The sequence below is a fragment of the Cyprinus carpio genome, chromosome B15 (assembly GCF_018340385.1).
Source record: "Cyprinus carpio isolate SPL01 chromosome B15, ASM1834038v1, whole genome shotgun sequence".
NCBI classification, from domain to species: domain Eukaryota; kingdom Metazoa; phylum Chordata; class Actinopteri; order Cypriniformes; family Cyprinidae; genus Cyprinus; species Cyprinus carpio.
The window spans coordinates 22,286,230-22,313,565 of NC_056611.1; the positions used below are offsets into that span (position 1 = coordinate 22,286,230).

General features: G+C 35.7%; 2 protein-coding genes and 1 long non-coding RNA gene across 3 annotated transcripts in view; all 3 read left to right on the forward strand.

Annotated features, from left to right (window-relative positions):
• The first annotated feature begins 1,392 nt into the window (after positions 1–1,392).
• Positions 1,393–3,426, forward strand: si:dkey-30e9.6 (uncharacterized protein LOC564083 homolog). Its single transcript, XM_042738852.1, has 5 exons — positions 1,393–1,539; positions 1,967–2,449; positions 2,554–2,638; positions 2,883–3,025; positions 3,118–3,426. The coding sequence occupies exons 2-5, from the start codon at positions 1,988–1,990 to the stop codon at positions 3,196–3,198; spliced, it is 771 nt and encodes a 256-aa protein (XP_042594786.1). The 5' UTR covers positions 1,393–1,539; positions 1,967–1,987; the 3' UTR covers positions 3,199–3,426.
• Positions 3,427–4,009: 583 nt separating this feature from the next.
• Positions 4,010–8,045, forward strand: arl4aa (ADP-ribosylation factor-like 4aa). The gene is made up of 2 exons (XM_042739827.1): positions 4,010–4,154; positions 7,086–8,045. Exon 2 carries the CDS (start codon positions 7,168–7,170, stop codon positions 7,765–7,767), a length of 600 nt encoding a protein of 199 aa, XP_042595761.1. The 5' UTR covers positions 4,010–4,154; positions 7,086–7,167; the 3' UTR covers positions 7,768–8,045.
• Positions 8,046–15,490: 7,445 nt separating this feature from the next.
• The window catches only part of LOC122139837, a 13,354-nt gene continuing 1,508 nt past the window's right edge, over positions 15,491–27,336 (forward strand). Inside the window, exons 1-3 of the long non-coding RNA XR_006156600.1 lie at positions 15,491–15,873; positions 18,012–18,063; positions 21,880–22,017. This is a non-coding gene — a long non-coding RNA (uncharacterized LOC122139837). The remainder of the gene's footprint in view (positions 15,874–18,011; positions 18,064–21,879; positions 22,018–27,336) is intronic.

Genomic DNA, 27,336 nt, shown 5'->3' on the forward strand with positions numbered 1-27,336 from the left:
GTATATGAAAGAAGAGGAGTGTGTATTGTAAACTTTTACAAGGATGCTCTTGCTCTTTAAGCTTAAATGCACTTTTCCATTGTTCAACATGTTCTTATTTTACCTCAAGACCAGTCAGCTGTTTATAAAGGGTTGACCAACCTGGCTGTCCTTCCAGCTGGACATCTGACGACCTTCAATCTACACATCTTACTAAGAGCAATTGACATTTTAAAACAAGACCCCTATAAACCCCAAAAACAACACCCCATAAATCCCAGCTGTGACCTTTGACCTACTGGTTCAGCCACTTACAGTCTTGAGTTTGGTTCTGTCAGCTCTTTTCTCCTGGTCTGGAACTTTCATGTAAAGTTTATAGAGAATGTAGTCAAAATCATAGTCAAGGTCAATTCAATACCCTCCACATTTATGGTACAGGTTTGAAGGCTTTTTATTATGATAAGCGCTTAATCTTTCAAAAACCTTTTTCTTGTCTGTTAGTGAAATTTTATATGCTCATAATGTATTCACAATATGTTAGCTTTATTGTCACCCTCACACAGAGACACCTCAAAATACTACATTAAAAATACAACAAAATACTCTACAACCACTACCTCATATATCAAAATTAAACTAAAATAAAAAAAACAGAAAATATTAAAACTTACAACAAACTGCTGCCCTTACCATAGAACATTACAGTCAATGCTGCCTTTATTATAGAACATTATAGGCTACAAAAGTATGCTTTATCTCATTATAGAACATTATACTCTACAAAAGTATTAGTTATATCTCTACCGTTCTATGACCTCTGCAAATTACCTTACAATAAATGATTTGTATACTAATAATATGAATACACAAAAGAGAAATCGAGACAACTTGAAATCTTAAAAATTAGTTGTCTTTAAAACCACTTCTTTGAATACTGACCTCTGCTGGTTTTGATTTGAAAGTACAATTTGAACTTTTGCATCCCCTTATAAAACACAAAAACAACTTGCAAAATACTTAACATTATTTAAACAGGAGTAATTTCATTCAGAAATCCAAAATGAGCATGAAATAAATAAAATATGAACATGTCCTATTTGCTGCATTTGCCCCCCCCCCATACACACACACACACACACACACACACACACACACACACACACACACACACACACACACACACACACACACATTATTACGGTGTGGTTTGTTTGTAATTAATTAATTTATAACTGAACTGAATGTATGTCTGAAGATAGGTATTTCTTGATATAAAATGTTCCACAAAGTCTTTCATACTTAAACTGACTTTAATTCATAGTTTGATGGTTGCTAAGACGTCTCTTTGTTTCCTCAACAATGTCCCCACTGTGCTCTGTCCACAGGCAGAGTCTCTGAATGAGAACTTGAAACTCTTGCTGCCTGGCAACCTTGTTGTATCCACTGCTCCATGCTGAGCTGGCTTAAATTTATTTTAATTTTTTTGATCAAACACGGCCTTTGAACTCTTTACTGTCTACTTTGTCATGGCTGAATGACAGCCACGCTGCTGTAAGAAAGGTGAGTGATTTTAAGTGATTTTAGGAATTAATTTCTTTGAAATGTACTGTTGATAGAAATAGGTCTTGCTCTATTTATTTATTTATTGTTATTTATGTTATATAATTGCATTTCTATCACCTAAATCTAATCTTGTGGCTTTTGCATATGTAATATGCATTTATATTCTTCATTAAGATGAAATGGAACTTATGAGGTTGCTAATGATAAGATTATGTAACAATTTTATGCATTGTACATATTACTTAAAAAAATGGTGCAGTAACAATTTTCACTCAGAAATTGCTATTACATTTCTCAAATAAGTACAAAGATTATGCAAGTACCACACTGAATTAAATGTGGAATTTTGAAGTAGAATGACTGAAATGCTATTTTCTTGCAAGTTGTATGTTTTATTTACAATTAGTGTATGGTTTGGTCTCAGATTATTGCTCTGAGTGTAAAGATGTGGCTGATTCACAATGAATCTTCCGAGCCTTTGGAAACTCCCATGTCTGTTGACCTCAGAAGAAACCTGCTCTTTTCTGTGAGTCAGAACTTGATCTCAAGCAGGAGTTGTGGACTCATCCCACCACACCCAGTAGTTCCCGTTGATCCATGGAACATAAAGGCCCCCGACTTCACCCCAAAACTGTACAGATCTTCGGGTTTGCCACGGATCAAGAGCAAAAACATTCACCTGGTTAAATCAAACAACAGTGTGGAAGGAAAATCTTTTATTTTGGAAAAGATTAATGATGTTACCCCTTCAATATTGCCTGGATTTGAGCAAAAGGGATGTAAAGCACGACCATTTGTCAAATTCTACAAACCACCAGACTCACTAGAGTCAAAACTGCTGTTTGTGAGAGCAGGGATGTATCCAGTGGGGCCGTACAAAGATCCAAAACCTCATAACTTCAGACCTGTAAGTTTCTACTAAGATTATGGCTTACTTTATCTGCATTGCACTACATCAACACTAGATGACAGTCTTTATAAGACATTTAAACACTCCTTATTCAAACGCAGTGTGCTGAGGGAATGCCGGAAATGGTGACCTCTTTAGAAAAGGATCCTGGCTGCTTGATCCTAAAGTCTCAGTGCCTAAAAGCAGGTAAAATTACTTGCATTAAGAAATCATGTCTGAAAACAGAGAGAAACAAGAATGGTTTTTCAGCATTGGTCTAAACTGTGTTGCATGTGATTGCATTGTTTTCTCACTGTAATCGACCTTGTAATACTTATCTAACAGTCATAAAATCCTTAGAGCAAAGGTCAAATACCTTGTGGCTTTGAAACCACGTAGCCTTACATGTATTACTGACAAAGCTTTGCATTTTATTTCAATGTCTTCACAGTCAGTGACAGCCATCCTGACCTGAACCCTTCTCACAGCGACACAGTGAGCCAAATAGACACTTTCAAACCAGCAGAGCTTAAATGGGACCCAAGGCTCATACTACCAAAGACACCATGGCCTCCAAAATCTGCGTCTTATACAGTGAGCACAAAGAGAACACTCATATTTATCATCTACCCTTGAACAGACAGTTTATTAACCTTCTTGGAAACATTTTACTTCCTGTATTATAGAGACATCGCCGCAGAAGAGGAGTATATAGTGCCTTAATGGACCGAGTTGAAGAAAAGCTGACCAACTCCTGGAAGAAATGAATCTGGTTTAAGACAAAAGAAAGAATTTTGTGTTGTGGTGTGCAGATAAAGCTAGTTTAAACATCAGTTTTCTGCTTTGTCTAATGAGTCCTGCTGTTTTATGGAGAACCCATAAAACAGGAGAATTATTATACACATTTACATTTAGTCATTTAGCAGACGCTTTTATCCAAAGTGACTTACAAATGAGGACAATGGCAATCAAAAGCAATCAAAAACAAGTGCTATAACAAGTCTCAGTTAGCTTAAACGCAGTACACATAGCAAGGGCTTTTAAATAATATAATAAATAAAAAGAAAACAGATAGAATATAAAAAGAATAGCGCAAGCTAGTGTTAGAGGTCTTTTTTATAATTGTATAATAAATGAAAAGAAAATAGAATACAAAAAGATTAGAAAGGTAGTTAGTTTTTTTTTTTTTTTTAAATAGAATTAGAATAGTGAGTGCAAAAGTTAGAGGGTCAAATAAAGATACACTTTTCTTGTCTTTTTTTCCCTTTCTTGTCTTCATTTTTAACTTTCTTTTCTTTTGATAGATAGATGTGTTACAAAAGAGAAATACGTTTTTTTTTGTATTGCATATAAAAATAAATGTTAGCACTGCATTAAAAGAAATACATAAGCTACTTTTTAAACAAAATGTTAGAATTATTAATTTCATTTAATATATATATATATATATATATAAGTATATATATATATATATATATATATATATATATATATATATATATATATATATAATTAAACTAAAAAGACGCAATAGTTGCAGCATTTTTTGTAGCTTTCTATTTGCATTCATTATGGACGCATGACCTCCGTTGACCAATCATTTTAAAGGTAAACAAATGAGCTGCGGCGCGTGTGCGGGTGCAGACGCGCTGGTTTCAGTCAGTAGCACGCCGAGCAGAGCGTCAATGAATGACGCTTTCTAACGAAGCATGAAGTCTGAACGGTAAGTTAACTGAACGACTGTGGTAAGAGTTAGGTTTTAAACATTTTAACTAACTATAATGAATATAGGCTCCTCTTTATTTTTGGTAAAAACAGGTTTTGTCAGCGCGTCATGAGTAATTCCTGTTGGCTCAAATCGCGACTGCGGTTCATGCGCTTTAAACGTCCACAGATTTTGTCACATCGATTAAGCTTATATTTTCATCATATACAGATATAGTTACTGATGAGGTTGGAGAAATGGGATGTCTACGTGGACTTTGGGTTCATTCAGAAAAGTTTCGATTCGACAGGTGGACGCCAGTGACTTCCAGAGAAATGCCCTCCCTCTTATCGCGCTCACTTTTATTGTTAGAGCGCCCTATTTATCTGTTCCTAGGAAATATTGCATCATTGAGATATGGTTCTTTTCTGAGCGGTTGGTTACTGTGGGTTTACAGACTCGCATTTATAATAATATAATGTATATTCTCTATGCTCTCCTTCTAGAAATGTATAGTTGGGGTGAATGCCACATTTAATTTATGCCAAATTATGAAATGTGCGCGATGTTGGATTCGTAATATACACTTATATTCTGAGACTTTGAGTTTTTAATGTTTCTGAATCCTCCTAAATGTACTGTAAATATATAGAAATAATATTTATTAATTGTTATGTACACATTTAGGCACTGTTTTTAACTTCCTTTCAGATAGAGTGGGACAGAATAATAAAAAAAAGGTTAAAATATGTCATTTATATATTACAAAGGTCTTTATTTTGCAATGAAAAATGGTAAATGTTGGAATGTGGTTACTACTGGAAAGCCATGTCATATGAGCTTAAGGTGGTCAGGCTGGTTTTTGGAACATTGTAGCTGGTTTTTTGGGGGTGTAGACTAGTGGTTTTCCAGCCCTAACCAGCTTGATCAAGATCTGTCTTGTTAGTCTCAGCCCCAGCAGCTAGTAGTCCATTCTTTATGTAGTAGATCGATGATAAGTAGAACTTAAAAGCTGTAACTATTGAAAGATATGGTCTGACTGTGCCATGATTGTTCTCAACAGCATGATTAACAGTCGTAATCTATCAGAGAAGTTCTAAAAAAAAAAAAAAAACCCAACTTTACCACACTTTAAAAATAAAGGTGCTTCACGATGCCATAGAGGAACCTTTTTTGTCTAAATGGTTCTATAAAGAACCTTTAACATCTGAAGAACCTTTGTTTCACAAAATGTTCTTTGTGGCGAAAGAAGGTTCTTTAGATTATAAAAAGGTAATAAAGAAATGGTTCTTTAAAAAAAAACTTTGACTGAATGGTTCTTTGTGGAACCAAAAATGGTTCTTCAATGGCATCGCTATGAAAAACCTTTTAAGCACCTTTATTATTAAGAGTGTGGAAAGTATGATTTTGTTTGCCATGTAAAATGGTAAGCTTTTAAAACACCATTACAAATAATTAAAGGGGTGGTTGACTGTTTTTTTTTCTAGGCTTGATTGTTTTTATGGGGTGCAGTCTAACGTGTTCATGTGTTTTTTTTTTTTCTCTCACATAATTTACCTTAAAGGCCCGTTCACACCAAGGACAATAACTATAAGGATAACGATAAAGAAATAGTTCTAAAAATCGTTTTCTGTATTAAAGAACAGCAGCGTCCACACCACAACTATAACGATAAAGACAAAGAAAAAGATATCGTTGGAATCACTTTCAAAACAATTTTTTTTCCAGCTGATGAACGATAAAAAATTGACAGCCAATCAGAATCCATCCTGCTGTAACGAGCTCGAGAATTTAAAGCGCCAGACGAGCGTGCGCTTAGAATAAACAGAAGATATCGTTCGCTGGTGTGGACGCTAATATCGTTATCTTTATAGTTATCTTTATAGTTATCTTTATAGTTATCGTTCTTGGTGTGAACAGGCCTTTATTCCACACCGATCTGTCCCTTCTCTGACAAACGGCTCGATTATTTCCTGTTTTTATGAAGCCCCTCCCTCAGAAATACGCTATGGGCTGAGATTTGTTAGCCGTTGTGATTCGTTTGAGCGCGTCTGAACATCCCGCCCCTCAAGCTCAGAATGTGCTCCAGTTGTAATGTAAACAATGACATCCTCTATATTGCTTATCAATTTGAGCCCGATTGAGACGCAGAGAATATTAATGAAGAGGATCGCGCAGATCCTGTGCAAGCACAGCTCTTAATGGTATGTTTGTTCGTTGTTGTCTCATACTTTTAGATACGCTGTTGTTTGTAAATGCTACTGCTTCTGTTAGCTTTTAATATACAGTTTTATTCTGATTGAAGCTTTAATACAGCACAGCAACCGTACACGCGTCCATGTATAACGCTTCTCATTGCTATGTGAAAATAAGTGTATAAATGGAAAAGTTTGTTGGAGCTCATCTGACGATCTGAAAGAGAGAGATAGAGATGCAGAGCAGGGCAGCGCGAGGAACAGGATTGAAAACCGCTGCTTTAGAACATTGGTTTTGAAACTCGTGAATCCATTAGAATCGTTAGAAGACAGAATCGCGATTCATATATGAACAGATTTTTACGTGCACCCCTAGTTTTCTCTTCCTCTTCTCTAAAGCAGCACAACATGGCCTCGCCCCCTTTGTTGTGTGTTCCCAGGGGCAGAGTTTATCTGGGTTCATGATGTAACAGTCCTGGGAAGAAGCTCGTTGTAGTCCCTTACCAGCTGTTTTTGTAGGCATTAAACTGCCAGAATTTTAAAAGATGAGATCTCCGTTTACATTGAACTTTCAGCGCTGCAACTTTGCAGATATTGTTTATGCTCAAACAGCAACATTACACACTAACTAACGTTAAAAAAGTGAAATTGCAATCAACCACCCCTTTAATTGTGATTTTGCTGCAATGCAAATTGTATTAGATCTTTCAAAAAGCCATTTAAAAACACCCTATGTCTATGTGTGAACTTTTAGGCAAGCACTGGATGTGCATCTGGGGTTTTGGACCTATGGAACATCATCCTAAACACATATTGTTCTCATACTCCTGAGGAAAATGGGGAACGGATTATCAGAGCAACCCAACTTTCTCTCCAGTCTTCCGTTCTGTAATTCTCTTCACATCGCTATTCTGGGTCTGGACTTTGCAGGCAAAACGACGGTGCTGTACCGTCTACAGTTCAATGAGTTTGTCAACACTGTCCCCACCAAAGGTTTCAATGCAGAGAAAGTCAAATTAGCTGTCGGGGACTCACAAACAGTGACGTTTCACTTTTGGGACGTTGGCGGCCAGGAGAAACTGCGCCCTCTTTGGAAGTCCTACACACGTGGCACTGATGGGATCATGTTCGTTGTGGACTCTCTGGACACGGAGAGAATGGAAGAGGCGAAGACGGAGCTTTACAAAATCGCTCGCTCTGAAAATCAAGGAGTGCCTGTGTTGATTATTGCTAACAAGCAGGACTTGAGACATGCTCTGTCACTGTCACAGATAGAGACCATGCTGGCTCTCAATGAACTGGGACCCTCTACACCGTGGCACCTGCAGTCCACCTGCGCCATCATTGGTGACGGACTCAAAGAGGGACTTGAAAGACTTCATGACATGATCCTAAAACGAAGAAAGATGCTTAAACAGCAAAAAAAGACAAGATAGACCGTAAATGTATTATATAAAAGGAGGGGAAAAAGGACAATGCAAGTTGATAGTTGCAAACTTTCATTTTTATGTGCCCAGAGTTGGTGAGAAGAACCAACAAGCACTTTAGTTGTTTACTTTCTCATTGTTTACTTCTCTGGTTGTTTACTATTTGTCATAGACATAGAAATATATAAACGTCATATAAAGATTTTTTCATCACACTGAAAGGTAATTCTTGTTGGAGGTTTTATTTAGATTGTTTATTTGCAATAAAATGGCTTGTTTATTCTAAATTGTCACTTCAATACAGTATTTTAATACATACGTCTGCCAAATATTATGTCATTTTATGGCCAGGTATTTTTTCTTGCACTATCATGTTAAAGGAACAGCTCACCCAACAATTAAAAATCTGTGAATGAAAATCTATTTACATTATTTTATGTTACAGTATTTCATCTTGTTCCCTGAACAATGACTTAAATTTCAGTCTTTTTTAACACAAAGATATTGTATATAGGGATGCACGATATCAGTATCATATCAGTTATCAGTCAAGAAGACTTTTTTTACTTGTAGTGATATTTGATATTTAATTGTGCATGCTCTTTAGTTTAACATTTAGACTATAATTGCAGTCATTTAATGCTCACTTCAAGTTCAACTTCAAAGAACTAAAAATGTTATAACCGGTAAATGTAATAGGATTCTCCATTTTTCATGCCATACATTATAATGTTGTGATGCCTACATTGATTTTAGTTTTTGTTTTATTTAGTCCGTAGGCCCCTCTGTCTGTTGTTATCAGATTAGAAATGACCCTTCACCTATGATCTATGTATCCACCTTTGCAGGAATCAGAAACACTGAAAGAGCTCAACTGGAGAGGATTTGTAGGATTTATCTGCTGTGTATCACATGCTCCTCTAAATTCCAGTCCTGCCACATAAATCCAGAGTGACTGGGACTCTTACCTCCCTGTTCCATTGATGTCTGTAATGCTGAGCTGGGATGGTGACAGACTGGAAAAATTCTGCTGTGCAGTTTCCTTTCCCACACTTTCATTAGACTGATACTGAGCTACAGGTCAGTATTACACCTGCAGGATTTGGAAACCTGTTAGTTCCCCAGTAAAAACACTTAAAGTGGCCCTAAAAACACTTCTGTACACTTTAATCACACTTAATGTGTGCATTTAATTTATTTAATAATATACCAACCCAAAAACCCTCAACATAAATGTTTGCAGAGATTTTCTCAAACTAACTGTACGTAATTTTCACTTAGTTAATTTTGACTATGAACATGTTTGACCAAAGTTTGACAGCTAGCCAGAAGGTTTCCGAATACTTATTCTAAAGAGTATATCTATTGCTCTGTAATTTAAAACCAACAATATTTTTAATATTTTGCTTCAATAGTGCATTTGTTTATTTTGTATCAAATGCAATGGTATTCATATATATATATATTAATACTATAGCCCTCAGTTATGAAAGCCCATTTTAGATAAAAGTAAAAAAGGTAACAGTCTTTATCTCACAATCCTGATGTTTACCTCACAATTCTGTCTTTTTTCCAGAATTTTGAGGCTTTTTCTCTAAATTCTCCCAACTGTTTTTTTTTTTCACCACAAAATATAAATATAAGGTTATTGTGACTTTTATGTTGCAATTCTGACTTTTTTCCCCTAGTGATTGCAAATTTTATGTGCAACTCACATTTTAGACATTTTCTTATCAGAATTGCGAGTGTAATCTTGCAGTTCTGCATTTATATGTTGCAATTTTGAGTTTATGTCTTGTAATTCTAAGATTATATGGAACTATTCAGAATTTCTTTTCTCAGAATGTCGAGAAAAGCATCAGAATTGGGAGATAAAAAATTTAAAATTATGAGAGAAGTTATAATGACCTTTTATTATTTATATTTTATCCCATGGCAGAAACAAGCTTCCATTCTAGCTCCATAGTGCAGACTTATGCTGAATCTGTTTTTCTTCAACCTTAAAAAAGGAGTAGATTATGTGAATGCCCTCTTTTCTTTTCTCTAAACCACTGAGTTTAAAAGAATACATTTTAACTTAAAAAGGGAGTCTTTTTTGATTTGATACATGGCAGTTTTATAGAAATTCACAATGCTTTTTGTTGCTTTTAACCAATTACTGATACTTTAACTAGTTAAAAACAGTTTTAGACAATGTTTCAAGGAAAAGTATGAGCTTGTTGTGTTCAGTTCAGTTCAGAAACCCTGCAGTGCAGTGTATGAGATTGTGTGGGAAAGAGAGAGGTGTAGTGACCTGGCTCTCCATGAAGGCTCCCTTCACTCCCCCCGTCTGTATCTGATGACAGTGTGTTGGCAGACTGCTTTTGTTGTTGAGCTCTGCTCTCGTCTCATTCCAGCTTGCAGGATGAGGTCGGGGTAGATGGGGTCTGGTAGCTGTTTTTCCTCTGTCCTTTTGTATTAAAAACTGATTACTCAGTGGGTCCAAAGGGGGTTCTGACAAACATTAGATTAGGAGATTTTATAGGCTAAATAAGTAATGTTTTGGTCTTTTAGAACTAAGTAAACATTGTGTTTTGTAACCACAGAAGTCTGGTTTATAGCCTAGCAGTGTGCTGCCACAGGTAATGTAATCACTGCTAGGATCTTAAGCATGTTTAGCATGGTAAATACTGATTGCGTTTAATCCCTATGGCTTTAGTAGTTCTAAGGACTGTATTCATCCTGATTCTTGTTGGTCCAGCCATGTCTGATCCAGCCTCAGCGATAAATTACTGCATTGAGAAACTAGCTGGTGCTTGTCTCAGAGAATCATTGGTGACTGAGTTCTCACGGTCATGGTCAAGGTCCAGGAAAAGTTTTTTAAATTGAGGATTTCCGGTCCTGTGAAAGTCATGAAAACGATCAATTAGAAAAAAATAAAAATAAAAAATCTTATGAATTTTAATTGTAAATATCCCCCCCCCCCCCAAAGCTATTTTAATGCTTGAAAATGTTTATTTGGGGTCAGTAGGATTTTTTTTTGTTTTTGAAAGCTTATACGAAACCTGGCTGCATGTTTTAGATATAAAAAAACGGGACAGCAAAGTATTATTACAATTTAAAATGACTGTTAACTGTTTTATCATATAGTTTAGAATGCAGTTTATTCCTGTGATGGCAAAGCTGCATTTCTAGTGTCACATGATCCTTCAGAAATCATCCTAATATGCTGATTTGCTGAAAGATTTCTTGTTAATGTAGTAAATAGTTGTCTCTTTTTTTTTGATGAATAGAACATTTAAAAGAACAGCATTTCTTTGAAATAGCAATGTTGAAATTCATGTCATGATTTATCATGAAGATAGCCTTAGATGCTGACATAGCAATAAAAATAAATAGCTACTTAAAAAATATCCTATACTGACTCCAAGTTTTTGAACAGTGAATCTGTTTTTTTATTTTTGGCTTAATTTTCATACAGTATTCATGAATAAATGCGGCAAAGAAGGGCAAGGTTTTCAGTTAATAACTAATCATATGGCTTAAGAATGCAATTTATAGCACACAGTTTTAATTAATTAATCTATTTTTGTGAGCTTGACCGCCTCAGTCTCTTTTCATATAAACATTTACACGTGAATTAACCATACTCTGAAATGACTCATTAAGCAAGTGTAGTGTTTCCAGTATTTCCATATTTGAAGTTAAGGAAGTTTTTCTTTGCAATAGTTGTTTATATAGTGCACACCTCTGCTGCATTTGTCTTTGTTTCTAGATAGTAATGGATGGTTCTTGACTATGAGTTACTTAATCTGTCATGCCACATGATTGCTGAAAAGCATTTAAATGATGAATTAAAGTTGTAGTATGAGGAAATGTATTTGTGCACATTAAGGAAAGAATAGCTGAGAAAACAGAGCCTCCTGTGAGTAAAAGAACAACTCGGTCTAGTCAGACTAGTTTTATTCTTTAGAGGAATGTGCTTTTTGTGGTGTGTGCATTTCCCCCCACTTTTTCCTCCTCGCTATTTATGTAGAATGCTTGCTAAACTGTGTTAAGCTGATAAATTATACAGTCTCTAAAAATACAGTATATTTATGGGACCTTTAGTTCAAAAGAAGTCAAAAGTTTAGTTAAAAAAAAAAGCATGTTATCAATGGAATGGCATAAGAACGTTTGCCATGGAAATCAGATGTGCATATAGCCTTACTTCCACAATGTGGCAATGTTTTTTAAAGTTCAAAAGAACTCAGAATAAACTGATATTTTTTCTGTTGGTTAATTAAACAGCTCAGGAGACAGGTCTCAACAAATCTCAGCAATACCAAGTATTTTACAATATATTGCAATAGAAATTTACTTGAGTCAGCATGCATGCAGAAACATGCTGACACCTACACAATCAGCTTTTCATACAACAAAATCATTTCACACAACATAGTGCCAAACTAGTCCACAGGTATGTGTATCAAAGGGTTTTGGATGCCTGTGAAATCTCTTCATCTGAGATAATATTCAAGGGAATGTCATGATGAGGTTGCACCCCATGCTTACCAGTCTGTCCAATCACAAACTCTACCAAACTACAAATGTCATTTATTAGTTAAAGAGATACTCACTGTCTTTGTAGAACACCGTGGCTTAAAAAAATTTTTTGTCGTCATGTTGGAGTTTCACAGCCCCAGTCCCCTTTCACTTTCATTACATTGAAAAAACATTGGATATTATCCAGAAATTAAGGCATGAATGACATGAGGGTGAGTAACTGACATACTTTTATTTTTGCGTGAATAATGTTGCTTTATCATACAATTTTAATGCAGATATCTGTATAAAATCACAAACACATTGTTGCCTTCTGTTGAGTGAGTATAAAGACGTCTTCATTAGCAACAGGAAAGGCAGGAGCTCAGTCATCCAAGCCAAAAGTGCAGTTTTTCTTTGTTCTGTATACTATTCTCAAAGGGTGTATCATGTTTACCTTCTAACTAGACCACTCAGTTGAAGAACAACAATGTTTTCTCTCTCACTTTCTAAAGCACAGCTGTTTGCAGGTCTTTTCCAGCCCTGAGGGACGGACTGATATTCTCACCTCTGGAGCTGTGAACTACTTGAGCTCGCTTGCCTGTGCAAACAAAATCCAAGAGTCCTTTGGGGGACCCGGTGACGAGGGCACTGTTGTGATTTTCTGTGTGCTGTAGCAAAACCTTTTTTTCCACAGGGTGCAGGTGCTTCCTTCTGAGGAAATCAGAGGTGTCCTGAACAACACTGTGTTATCAGCAGCTCTCTCAGTGAAGAATAAACAGCAATCACATGGATAACAGGAATCTTGCTCACTTCCCCTAAATGCTGATCTAAGGTCCGTGCAACCTACCTGGATTCATATCAGAATGTAAAATTGGATCAGTGCTTTAGGGCAAGTTATCTAAAACTGCCTTGTTAATAGGGAGGAAATCCTGTCCATTGCTGTTTGGTCACGTGGTCATTTTGGATTCATTGCGTCTCATGAGAATGGGTTTATTTGTTTATCAAGGGCCTATATAATGTGATTAAGAGAAGATTAGATTAGTTAGGTAGTAATTCTCTTCTGTTAATACAGAAATGTGACACTACTATACTAATAAAATTAAAGAAATTATTTATTGCTTAGATTTGTAAATATTATTTACAGTGACTACATCAATAAATATGAATTAATGAAAAATGCTTCTTTTTTTAATGACTATAGAAAACAAAAGTTGTCTTTTAATGTTGTTTAACTGACCTGAGCTACAGTATAGCATAAAAAAATTGAACAGTTGTATTATTACTGACTAACATTAACAAAGATTAATAAATACAGTAACAAATGTTGCTCAATGTTAGTTGATGTTTACTAACCTTTTTAATGCATTAACTGATGTTAACTAATAGACTTTATTGTAAAGTTTTACCCATTTTTCTTGTTCTTTTTATAATATTACAATTTTCATGTCCTTGGATTGTGCATCTTGCCATTCAATGTACCCAGAAAAAAAAATGGTGTATAAAAAAAATATATATTTTCACTCATAAACCATAAGTAACATTGAAATAAACATGAAATTTTGATACAGAAAGACTGAAATAGTATTTTCTTGTAAAATACTTTGATAATGGTTTTATTGGTAAAAACTATTTTTGCACTCTATTTATAAACACTCATTTCCTACAGTCTGGCACTCTCAAAATAACCTGTGATAAACATGTGAATAACAATGACCATGTAGCCATAACACAATTCTTAACCGTTTTTTCTAAATGGCAAACAAAAAGGAGGAAATCATCCCTATCAGTCAGTTTTACGTAATGACTCTGATCCTCTGTTTCTGCAACATCCTGCCATGTTAACAGGTCTTCATTACCAGTAACTCGTTTCCTGAGGATGTTACACGTGGTGAACATGACTTGATTAGCGCCACACACATGCACACACTCGCACACTCTGATACAATCAAGGGAAAGAGACTTCTGACATGATGTTCTGTCAGATGCCCCACAGTGTACACTGTGCCTGCAGTATACTTTCCCTTATTGGAGAGGATGCAGCTGCTAAATGTAAAAAATAAAAGTACCTTCACAAAGGACTCAGTTCATTCCAGCTTACTACTACAGCAAGCTGTAACCTCATCATAATCAGAAAGAATGTCAATTTAGCATTATTTTTAAAATGTAGCATTGATACGTAAGACCATATATGCTATAATTCAACTGTTCTGAGAATCCTGACAAAATCCAAGATGTACATGAGTTTGTTCAGATTTGGGGAAATTTAACGTCATTGCTCACCAATAGATCCTCTGCAGTGAATGGGTGCCGTCAGAATGAGAGCTCAAACAGCTGATAAAAACATCACAATCATCTACAAATAATCCACACAATTTAAGTACATCAAAGAATGTCTTATAATGCGAAAAGCTGTATGTTTGTAAGAACTTCAAACTGTCACTTATGTCCAATTACATCAAACCGGCCAAATTATGAGCCCATAATCCATAATTACACTTTCTCAAGTGAAAAAGTCCGTGTTGTCCTCTCACATCAAATCTACTAACATGTTTGTTTAGAATTATTTTGGACTGTTTTTGCTGGTGAATTGGTGCTTGATCTGTGCATATTTCACTCCTGATTCAGATGAGCCAATCTTTTTCTCTGGAGAGGGCAATATTATGAATAGAGGACTCATATTTTAGCTGGAAGTAATAGCCAGAAATTAAAAATTTCTTAATGATGGATTTGTAAATTATAAATACGCAGCTTGTGGATTATTGTGATGTTTTTATCATCTGTTTGGACTCTTCTTCTGATGGCACCCATTCACTGCAGAGGATCCTCTGGTGAACATGTGATGTAATAATGCTGCATTTCTCCAAATCTGTTCTGATAAACAAACAAACTCATTTATATCTTAAATGATCTAAGGGTGAGTAAATTTTCAGCAAATGTTCATTTTTTGGTGAACTATTTCTTTAATGCAGCAGTTAACATGAACCAACAATTTTAGTAGTATTAATGTTATTTTCTAGCAAACATAATCTAATGTATTTTTGTTAACATTTAAAGTTGTATAGATTAATATTAGTTGCATTATAAACATGAACTAACATTGAGCAATGGTGTATTAAATTTTAACATACAAAGCAAAGTGAAGTCATATTGAACATTTTAATTTTTTTTTTCTTTTTTTTTTCTTTTTTTTGTACAGGAAAAATCATGTGAGAATGATTAGGCGGGTTTCACTCAGTAAAAACCCCTAAGAAGCTTATGTATCATATGGCATAACTGTGTGACACTAAGAATTCCATATATTTTCTGAAGTGGGATTTCTTCTGCTTTCCCACAGAAAGCAGTGGAATGTTGTTTTTCGGTAAAAACACATATGGATCTATGTATATCAATGCAATTTGTAGTTTGCTTTCCTTTTATAATGTAGCACAAACATGTTTTAAAGCAATGTAAAAGATTTACTTAACAATCAAATATGACTTTGTTTTTTTTTCAGAATTATAGGCTACAAAGTGTAGGCCTGATCGGCAAGCACCATACAAGGATCCAGACACAACCACATTTCTTCAGCTCTGATAAAGACCCCCCGGAGACTCGAGTCTACTGTTAACAGTGAGCAGTTTTGGTGTAATAAATGTTGATTTTGTTCAGGACATAATTAGTGCTGTGAGCTTTGAAGCCATGAGCGTTGGCAAACATTTTCACCAGTCTCAACAGTGCGCTTTGACGTCCTCCAGGGATTAAAGTTATTGCAGAGTCCCTACAGCACAGCAATTATGCTATATGCTAATAATGATTGCATCTCTCTGCTTCTTTCGCCTCTTAATTCGGCTGATTAGACTGTCAACGTCACTGCTGCAGTACAGCTAAACCCGCATTTACAGCCTCCTCACATAGAGTAGGCTTTTAACGTTTGTCTTTCAAAAGACCGTTTTTAGTGTTTTTTGTCTGCCATTAGTCTTGCTTTCATGGGACTGTTCTGGATTACACATGTAATTGTTATTTTCCTGTAACATGTTATGAATAGGATAACTTTTTATTGTATTAAACATACAGACACTGTGTTAAAAGACATAAGTGACTAAGTGCCTTCAAGAATATGGTGTAGGCCTGTATGTTGCTGTAGAAAGCTGCATTGCCCCCTACTGGTGATAAGTCGTCATTACTTTCTTCTAATTGCAGTTGAAAGCAGGTGGGAAGGAAACGTAGTTATTGTTTTTAATTAGTAGGTTCAAAAAGTAACATCAAAAAAGAATAATTGGTTAGATAAGCTGACATGATTGTTCATTGTCAATAATTATTGTCAGGTTACACAGCAAGAAATGCACAAACCGTATCAAATAGATGTTTTTTTTTTAATATAGAAAATTGTGTTTGAATCATTGCTCAGAAATAAAAACAATTTGAAAAGTAAACAAAAACTCTGTCATCTTCTCCTCTACTCAATATGCATTTAACTTATTTACACCAAAAAAAAAACAAAAAAAACAGTGGTAATATACTTTTCACTCAGAAATTGCTAGTAAATTTCACAAATAATTGCAACGAAATGGCAAGTAACAAATTTTTAAGTAGAAAGAGTACTATTTTTGTAAAAAAAAAAAAAAAAAAAAAAAAATTTGCAGCATTTATTTGTATCTTATTTGACAAGGAAACATTCCAAATTTTCATTTAAGTTTTTTTAATTGTTTTTTAAATTTAATATGTTTATTTGTTATATTTTATCTAAATTACCGAAAATTATTATATGTGTTTTATCAACTATCTGTCTGTCTGTCTGTATATATATATATATATATATATATATATATATATATATATATATGCCTAACAAAAGCTTGTTGCCATCAAGATACATACAGTATACAGCGTAAAATAAGTATTGAACACAATCTTTTTCAGTAAATATATTTCTAAAGGTGCTGTTGACATGACATTTTCACCAGATGTTGGTAACAACCCAAGTAATCCATACATACAAAGAAAACAATACAAATATACATATATACAGTATACATATAATATCTTGATGGCAACAAGCTTTTCCAGGTTCTCCTGAAAATCAGCATGTGTACCACAATGGTTAACAGTAGGGGTGGTGCTGGTGTTGTGCTATAATTAGTTTGTGCCAAATGCAATTGCTTTCAAGCCAGTGAGTTCAGCTTTAGTCTCATGAAAGTCTCAGTTTTCTTCCAAACTGCTTTAGTGGCTTTTTGTAGCTTTCCAAAGAAGATGATTCTGTGAAGCTCTGAAGTGTCCAGGTGTCATTTTCTCCCATTAAAATTGATGTGGCGTGATTTTTTGTAGCATCTGTATTTTTCCCAAACTTTTCCAAAATCCTCTTTCTACCAACCACTGTTTTAGTTATGAGAGTGATATTTATTGTGCTCGTGAATTGAGCATAGGTTGATCTTGAAATGAACACCCAGGTGTACCTTGTTAACATCTTTAGTGTGACTTCCCATGATAATTGATTTCTTCACCCAATTTAGGTTGATATATACATATAAATAAAACTTAAAAAAACTACAATTTTTCCACTTTAGAAATTTTAAAAGAGGGGGAAATCTAATTTAAATACACTTTAATTTGTCTACGTAAGAGAACAATGACGTGCTTGCATTGACAAAATAAACTGTGACTAGCTTATAAATTATCACATTATTTTTTCTTGAGACCCTGGATGTAAATTAATTCATTATTTTATTTAATTTGTATTATTTTATAATTAATACATTTTTCCCTTGCAGATCTATTGGACACAAAAGTAGAAATAGCTAATTTCTCAAGCCAGATGATCAGGTAAGCAATATATTTGCCACTACTGAGACTAAATCAGTGTTTTCTTTTCTCTTATTGTTAAATGCTGAGTAGGTTGCCAATCATAAAGAATTTATCAAGTCTTGAATTTACAGCTTTTCTGTTTTAACAGCCCAGGCTATTATTTAGTTATAATACCCTTACAAATATTAATAATAAGAACCTTTTTTTTTTTTAATCAAACAGAGAAATACTGATGTACATTACACAATAAGCTAATAATATTAAAATATTAGACAATAATATATGGCAGTGTAAAACACTGGGCTCCATGGTGCGCCTGCGGACTTCCGTGCTCTAGATGGCGCAATTGCGCCTCGAAAGAAAGCATCACGCCAACTCTTAAAAAAAAAAAAGTCAAAATGTAGTAATTCAGTACTATATAAAAAGTACTATTTTCATATAGCTAAAACATGATCTATGACTGCTTGATTTTATGTTGATTAATGAAAATATACTGCGTTTTGATATAATTTGTGGATGCATCATATTCTTTGAACACGATACAAAGTCTGAATAGTGACCAAAAATATTAAAATAACTACAAGGCCACATGTCATTAGATAACTCTGCAAATAATCTCGGCCTGAAATTTGTTTTCCTCTCTCACTCCGCTCTCTCTGTCTGGCTCTACACAAATAACACTTCGCAGCTTGCAGCGCGCGCGCTCTCTCTCTCGCGCCCAGCGCAAACAACAACACTTGTTCGTGCGCGCGGCAGCCTGCTTGATATGCACGCTCACAGCCGCACGCTAGGCCATCGCTTTCTGCCAGCCTTGTGATTAATTAACATCCAGTTCGTAACCCCCCAAATTAGCGCCGGAGCACACGGGCTAATGAGCTCACTGTGATCCTGTAGGTTACAATAACTCCATCAGACCCAGCTCCGAGACTGCGCATCGGACTACAGTGGCGCGCAAAAGTTGTAACAATGGTAGACTGACTATATATACTGCTTTGGATGACATAATGCATAAAAAAGTAAAATATGAAAAATGTCAAATTGAAATTCCAATTTAAGAGGATTTTGAACTACAGTAGAACCAACTCAAAACTACGGCTGAAGGAAGCCTGCATTTGTATAACTGGACTTTTCACAACCTTATAGTTATATATTTATTTCCCTGTGTGACAACTAGCCCCAGTTTTTGTAATATAGGTCTAAATGTCAGAGATAACAAAGTCATTTTTTGAGTCATTGTGTCAGCATTCTTTAACACTGTTGTCTTTTTTCTGCTTAATCATATTGCAATTAGTGCTTTTTTGTGTCACAGCTTGATATCATCTGAATTTAGGCCTCATAAGCCTGTCATTTTGAAACTCCATCATGCTGAGACTTTCAAAATTGCTAAGTTGTAAATCGAAATGCACAAGTACTTATTTCAATCTCTTAAGAGTTTCCATACAGAACTGGATGAATTGTGTTTGTCGTTGGACACAGGACTGGCATAAGGTGGGCAGGAGGGTTTTGACAAAGACATTGGCACCCAGACGGAGCCTCAGGTGCTGTTACTGCTGCATCTTAGACAGTCTGATCACCTCTGTACCAGCCAACTACACAGAGAGAGTAAAAAAACCTAGAATTTCAGAAAATATTTTGTCTGACATTAATAAAACTATAAGAAGAGGTAATATTTGCAATTACCTTTACGTAAAATCTGTGCAGTTAAAAACAAAATTAAGATAATTTACTTTATTCAAATATGATTTTAATAGAATAATTATTTAACATAATATAGAATTATATCATGCTACATTACACAGAAATATAAAGACATATTATATCCATGAAGTGCTGTAAAATTATTAGCACGTGATGTAAAAAAAAAGTTAAGTGACATATAATGTTTGTATAGAGAAATATAAAAAAAAAAAACTTTAAACCAGTTTAACTCTTTGACCCCATTAACAATTCTTTTTTAACGAATGCACTGACAACGCGCATGTTTCTGCGCTCACGTGTTCGCATGTGCACCAGTCCATACGCATCCCACGGGACGCCATTAATCCGTCCCGCATCCGTCGGCCATTTTCATTGGGTGAGGGAGGAGGGTATCGAAGTTTTTAGTTCGCGCTTTAAAACGTGAAATGCCATATTTATAAGCCCGTATTTATAAACACATTTGCATAGATCAAGATGAAAAAGTTGTTTGAATTGGGGGGCCATTTGCATTTGGCGAAACATATGGCAGAGCTGCGGAAGCCACGGGCCATGCCTTCATTAAGCCAGCTCCATTTCATCAGAGCGGAGCGCTCCCCACCACGCTCCCCCGCCGAGCCGCCTTCTGTCCCCGAAGGTTCCATTGACAGGGGACAATATGTCCCCAAGGTGAAACTCACCCCGGTCCCAATGATTATTTAATCTGACTCACGCACCGCTCCTTAAGGGGAAGGGACAGAGAGGGACAAAGTGGTGCTTTTTTTTTAACTTGTCATATGGAAGCGCTGATCTACAGGTGAGGGGGTTGACACATGTTGGCTGAGGATAACACGGTGTTTAGTTTGGCTACAAATGCGTGCCGAAGGAGACGTGGGAGTTGGGTAGCACACGCTTATGGCATGCAGCCTCCTCTGCTTTTTCTCGGGCCTAGCCATAAACAGAAGTGCACATACATCGTCATATTGTATGCAGGCATGGCACACTGCATTACAAACAAGTCCACTGAACTCTGTCCTTTACGTATGTAATATTAGGCCTACAGACCCAGGAAGGCTTATACATTGTACCTGGACAATTATCATCCCCATTCATTATTTTGCCATATATTTAGTCTTATTAATGAAAATGTTAATGAATGTAATTTAAATCAAGACATTATTTGGTAATATCACATATTACGAACTCTAAAATGTTCAAATTAAACATTTTCCTTGTTTTCAGTTAGCCTTTGGTAAGCAAGCTAACAGTTTAAACTTTTAGCATAGCATAGTGCTAACAGGTTAAGAAAAGCTCTTGTAATTAGTTAGAACTGGATTAATAAATTTTTTGCAGACATTTTTATTTATTTATTTTACTCTGTAGCCACAGGAAAATTGATTGGTTGATGGCAAATAAGGACATAATAAAAATTATAGCCTATATATAAATATTAATTATATAGTGTCCATATCACAGTAATGGCCCCTTTAAAATTGAATATTGAAATATTTTATGTGATATAATTTTGTGATTTAAATATTTGCAATTGATATTTTGCATAAAATTGTATTTTATCAGAATATACAGCTACTTTTATTTAACTTTCGTCATTGATGCTTTTGCCTCCAGAATAATGTAGTTACATCATCTTCTAACAGAGACAGAAGCTACGTGTCCTGCCTTTTTTTTTTTTTTTTGGTCTGGTTTTGTTTTGATAGTCATTTAATATAGGCACAAATAGGTATTGAACATTCACATCATTGTTGCCCAGAAAAAAATATTCAGTTATGAATATTGAACATACTGAACTTTCGTCAGCATTAGCAGAGTATGTTATAACACTCTATGGGGTAAGTTGTCCCAATGGCAAATTTAGGATATTTAATGGATTTTTAGAGATTTATCCTATGAAACTTTATTTTATGAATAAAGTTACAGCATCAAAATTAAAGGTATTGCACAAAAATGTCAAACGATTGTTCTAGCAAATAGAAACTGTGATTAATGAGTTGTCTGTAATTTCATTTGTACATAATTGTGTGAATTCATTAATTTAATATTTGCAATTGATGTGTTGTATTAAATTGTATTTCATCAGAATAGTGTACATGGCTACTTTCGAACTGCCATTAATAAATACATATGTTTTTCCCCCTCCAGATTTGTGTAGTTATGACATCTACCAGCGGGGCAAATTTCTGAAGCTAACCAGCGAAAACTTCACCCCATGTTCAGACCTGAACATAAACAGCTTCTTGTGTTTGTGTGCTGAATTCTCATAAAAAGCCTCTTCAGCAGGTAGGTTAAGGTGTTTGGACGTGTGATAACCGCTCTGGTTGTAGCCTTTCATAACCATGTGTGTATGTGTTATTCTCAGTGCTAAAACTCACAAGCAGAGGCATAAATAGACTCTTCTCTCTCCAGGTTTTGATGCTGGCAGATTTCTTGGTATTTGCAGAACTAATTGCATTTTCACTGTTACTAAATTTAGGCCCAGGTGTCTGTTATAGCATACGGTCCAGATATATGACCACCTGTGGGTTTAAAAAAACAGATGCAAGTCTTGGTAATGTTTTTCATTTGGACAAGAGCACCTATTGCCGTTTATATCATGAGAGAAATAATTCAGTTAAGATAAAAGTGTAGGAAAGCTCACAAGTGTGTTTTTGCCCTGTGAAGTTCATAATGAGTAGCTTGTTGTAAGTCACAGTTTCTAACTTCTCCAACATTATCCTTCCTCATTTTTACATTTAGAAATTATGTATTAAACATAAGTCGTGTCAAATGTTTGCTTTGATCATTTGGTTGAAACTTTTCACGGACAGCTTTCCTTCTGACAGCATGATAAATGACTTAAAACGCAGCTGCCATTGTCGCCTGGGCCCTGGAGAAACAGACTTTATAAACACTGGGCTTCGCTGTTAAATACACATCCAATTCAAAATACTAGTTTAATTAATCTGCCACTATGATAATGAATCCAGTTGAACCAATAACTAGACTTCTGCTCGTTATCCAGGGCGGCAGTGGCAGCGAGTTACCCTAATATTTTCTTGTCGCTTAACTGAAGTTTAGATCCGAGGGCTTGCGGTATAGCTGCTTTATTAAGCCACGATTCTACATATTCCAGCTGGGAAAAAGCAACCAGTCCTTTTAATAAGTAATGATTGCCGAAGATCAGAGGAACCGTACAGTAGAGCAAAACAAGTTAAGCGCGAGTTTTGATAATGATGCTTAATAATTCAAAGTGTGTAATTATCCCTTTATGGGGAAGCACAACAGCGGCGGGATGCTGAAGGCACGTTGGCAATTAATGCATGATCGAGGCCAACAGATTGGACCTGGGTGAAGGGTGAGGTGGTGACCATTTAAGATCAATAAATCTGAATCTTGTATCTTGAATCTTGAACTAATCCAGCTCATGGGTTTATTCTCTCATCCAACTCAATGAGGTGCATGAGAAGCATTTTAAACAGTATTGAAGGAGTTCAGAATGGACCCTGGTTGTAATTTAATTTAATTTAATATCAAAATACTTTTATTATTAATTGATTAATTATTTAAAAACCCACAATTCCTAATGCATTATAAACAGCATTTCAGCACAAAAAAATAATACAACATTCCTACCAGCAACAATTATATTATATTATATTATTCTCAAATGTCCCAAATGTTCCCATTTATTTATTTATTTATTTATTTATGAGGTTTAAAATTAGTCAAGATGTTATCTCTTTATGGAGAGACAGTACAGTTACCTAATTTTTACCGAAAGCTCTTTAAATTGGTATTGGAATGTCAAATTATTCAAAGTTTTGCTGCTTATTGTTATTTTGTATGACCTCGATATTAGAGTCCCCATCTTTCCTTTTTTATTTTTTATTCATTTTATTCACTTGTAAGGCTGTTATCTTGAGGTCTGAGGTTATTTGATGTTATCTTCTCATGGAAAGAAAGTATGCTTACCTACTTTTGACTGTAAGCAGTCTCTTGAAGTCTTTTCTTTGTATTGGAATGTATTTGTAACATAATTCTAGGTTTCGCTGCTTTGTTATTTTGTCCGACCTCGAGCTCAGGGTACCCTTCTTTCCTGTTTTCTTCATGCCGCTCTTGACTTTGCCCAGACCTCTTGTTTCCCACATTTTGGTGTTGCCAAAGGTCTTGAATTTGCAACTCAAATAATTGGGATTAATCGGCTCGCTAATCACTGTATTTGTTCTCCCTCCATTTGTGTTTCACAATACGTGGGGAGGAGAAGAAAGGGGAAAAAAAGCTGAAAAGAATCAGTTCTCCTATTAAATCACTATCTTTCAACAAGCAGCTCTCTCTATTCATGCGAGAGGGCATTCAACGAGGGCTGCTTGGCACTCATTGTTTGGTTAAATGAGTAATCATAACATCAATGAGCTGCTGAAATGCGACGCAGAGCACATTGACAACCTTTGTGCCCCCGTGAGGAGGGGGGAGCTAATTTGATCACCGCGATCTGGGCTTCTTTCAGCCACGCGCCACCACAGCCAACAGCTGGAGGGGGTAGGTGCCCCAAACGCACTGCCAAAAAGACGCTACAGAAGAACCATGATCAAACCTCTATTGAAAGAATGAGAGATGCGCCTCAATAGCCATGGCTTTTACAGGACGCCACTTTCAAAAGCAGCAGTGCTCTTGCTCGTGGGCTTCAGGCCAGTATCAAGCACCATTTCTTGCTAGTGTCATGAAGAATTGTCTCACAATCGGTTGTTCAGCCCTGTGAACCCTAATTGCCAGATGGTGGATATTTATCTCCCCCTTCTTCTCTTGAAAGTTGCATTAATTGCAGGTCTGCCCGGGGGTTGAGTCGCACTGATCAGAGTGATAGGAGACGCCGTGACCCTGATTAAACCCCCCACCCACATCCAAACACCCCGGTGCCAGGCCTTCCCTGCAAAGGTGGCGCTGACGTTCAGAGGGGGTTGGTGTGACCGCCTCACCCAATCATTTGCCTATCAAGCCACCTGGGCCTTGACACTTCGGAGGGGGCGGGGGGAGCGCACGCTTGCGAGCTTCGGGGTGAATGACTCCGGTGCATCGAGAAGAGGAGGGTTTAGACCCCCTACACCCCCTCCAGCCCCTAACGGCTGCACCCTCTCTCCGATCCTGGGCTCGTTTACATATCTCCCAGAGATGTAATTGAATTAAATGAAGCTTCTGGAGGGCAGCTGTGGCAGCTGCTGTTTGTGGCATGTCAAACTCGATGCACTTTAAGAGCACTTGCATATGCTCCAAATTAGCAGGTCAGATAAGCGCGCGCTCTCGATGACAGGGGCAATGCTGCCAGCGCAACAAGGGGCCCCGCAGCTGTGGGCAATTCAGCCTGATGGGCCTTTATCACGGGTGCATTATCAGTGTGGAAGTGTGTGTGTGTGTGTGTGTTGGTTAAAGGGTGAACCGTGTGCCAGTGTGCTGCAGGTCACTGATAGTACGTGGGACTAACTGTCCTACTGGAGGCTAATTATTTGTGTGGACCCTGGGTCAGCGAGTGATTTCAGTTTGATTTGACAACATTTATTAGGTGCTAACTGCTGTTTGGGTAGCTGGTACTGTGTGTGTTTTCATTTCGAGTCACCTTAGTGGCCCCAGTCATACGCCTAGATTTATTTCGTTTTAAATATTCTTTAAGTATCTTAGGCTTTCATTGTGCAAACTGGAATATATAAAGACAGTTATGGAAAGCCAAATACTTTGATGGATGCAAAATTAAACAGGCATTAAACAGAAAAGCCAACCAATTTCAGTTGAAATAATTTTTATACATAAAGTTATAATAAAAGTTTGGACACACTTATTTTTTTGTAATTTTTTTTATTTTATTACATGTGAAATTATGGAAATTACTATTTTCTTTTATTTTATGAATGGTTTAAATGTGTGCTGAATGGTTTTTGTTTTGTCATTATTAATTAATAATATAAAACAAGCTTAATGTATTGTTGCAGTTCAGATGGCTGCTTTTCCTTGACTGTTTATATATATATATATATATTATATATATATATATATATATATATATATATATATATATATATATATATATATATATATATCAAATTATTCTGGATCTTTTTTTATTTGATTTAATAAATTATTATTATTATTTCATTGAAGGAGTTCAAATTATTCTGGATCTTTTTTTATTTGATTTAATAACCTAAAAACACAATAAAAAACAAACAAACAAACAAACAAAAAAAACATTATTGTTGCAGTTAAGCTGTATGTTGGATTCTGTTTGGCTGCTTTTCCTTGAATATTTTATTTTATTTTATTTTTTGAAAATAATTTCAAGTATAAGCATAAACATAAGTTTGTAAAATTTCATGAGAAAATTAAAAGCAACTAAAGCATGCCTAGACTTTTGACTGGAATGGTGTACAAACTCTGCATTTATAAACTCTGAACAAATTTATTTTTAGAACTTCACGGTTTCATTTCTCTTGAGTCAATTCAGTCAGCTTTCACTGATATTGCCAGAATTTGTACTCAAACCCCTGTAATCTACAAGGAAAATATTTACACATTGTGTAATTTGTGAGAAAAGTGTTAAATAATTTCCATACTTGTGTCAATACTTCATGTAATGAATCTAATCGTATATTTGTCACACAGAGGTATCACTTTGCATGCCGACAAGAACTTGCTTTGCTTTGGTTTCCTGGGAGATGCTGTGATATTTGAATAATACTTGTCATAGACTAATCAGCTGTCGTGAACAATTACCTAATAGCTTGTCAATCAAAAGCTGTCAGTCAAAAAATTGTTTTGCAATTAAGCTATTTTTATTCTGAATTGGCTGATGTTTATGAGAAATGCAGTCTTATGTAATTGCCGTGAGAGTTACCTGAGAGGAGTTCTCTCTAATTAGCCTCCAGTGTGATTGAGAACCGACTGACTCCTGAATTCCCAGGATAATGGGAAGCAAAAGCCTGGCTAACACAAAAGGGTTGTTTATCATACCATATTTATACTGGTTTCTTCATTGGAACAGATTTGGAGAAATTTTGTATTATATCACTTGCTCACCTCTGTAGTGAATGGGTGCCGTCAGAATGAGAGTCCAAACATCTTATAAAAACAATATTCACAATAATCCACAGCATGTCTTTGGTCGATCAATTAAAGTCTTGTGAAGCAAAAAAGCTGCATTTTTGTAAGAAACAAATCCATCATTAAGGTTTTTTAATTTAAACCATTGATTCTGGCCAAAATATTAATCCATAATCAATAGTTACACTTCCAGTGAAAAAGTCCATCCCCTGTTGTCCTCCCAAAACAAAATCCACCCACATATTTGTTTAGAACCATTTTGGACTGCTTTTTCTTGTAAACAGAGCTTGATCTGTGCATATTTCTCTCCTGATTCAGGCAAGATGACGACTTCATTGCAGAAAGCAATATTATGGGTATTGTATTTCAGCTGGAAGCAATGGTTTTAATTTAAAGTGTCTTGGTGGATTTGTTTGACACACAGCTTTTTGCTTCACAAGACATTAACTCATGGACTGGAGTCGTGTGGAGAATTATTGTGATATTTTTATTAGCTGTTTGGACTCTCATTCTGACAGCACCCATTCACTG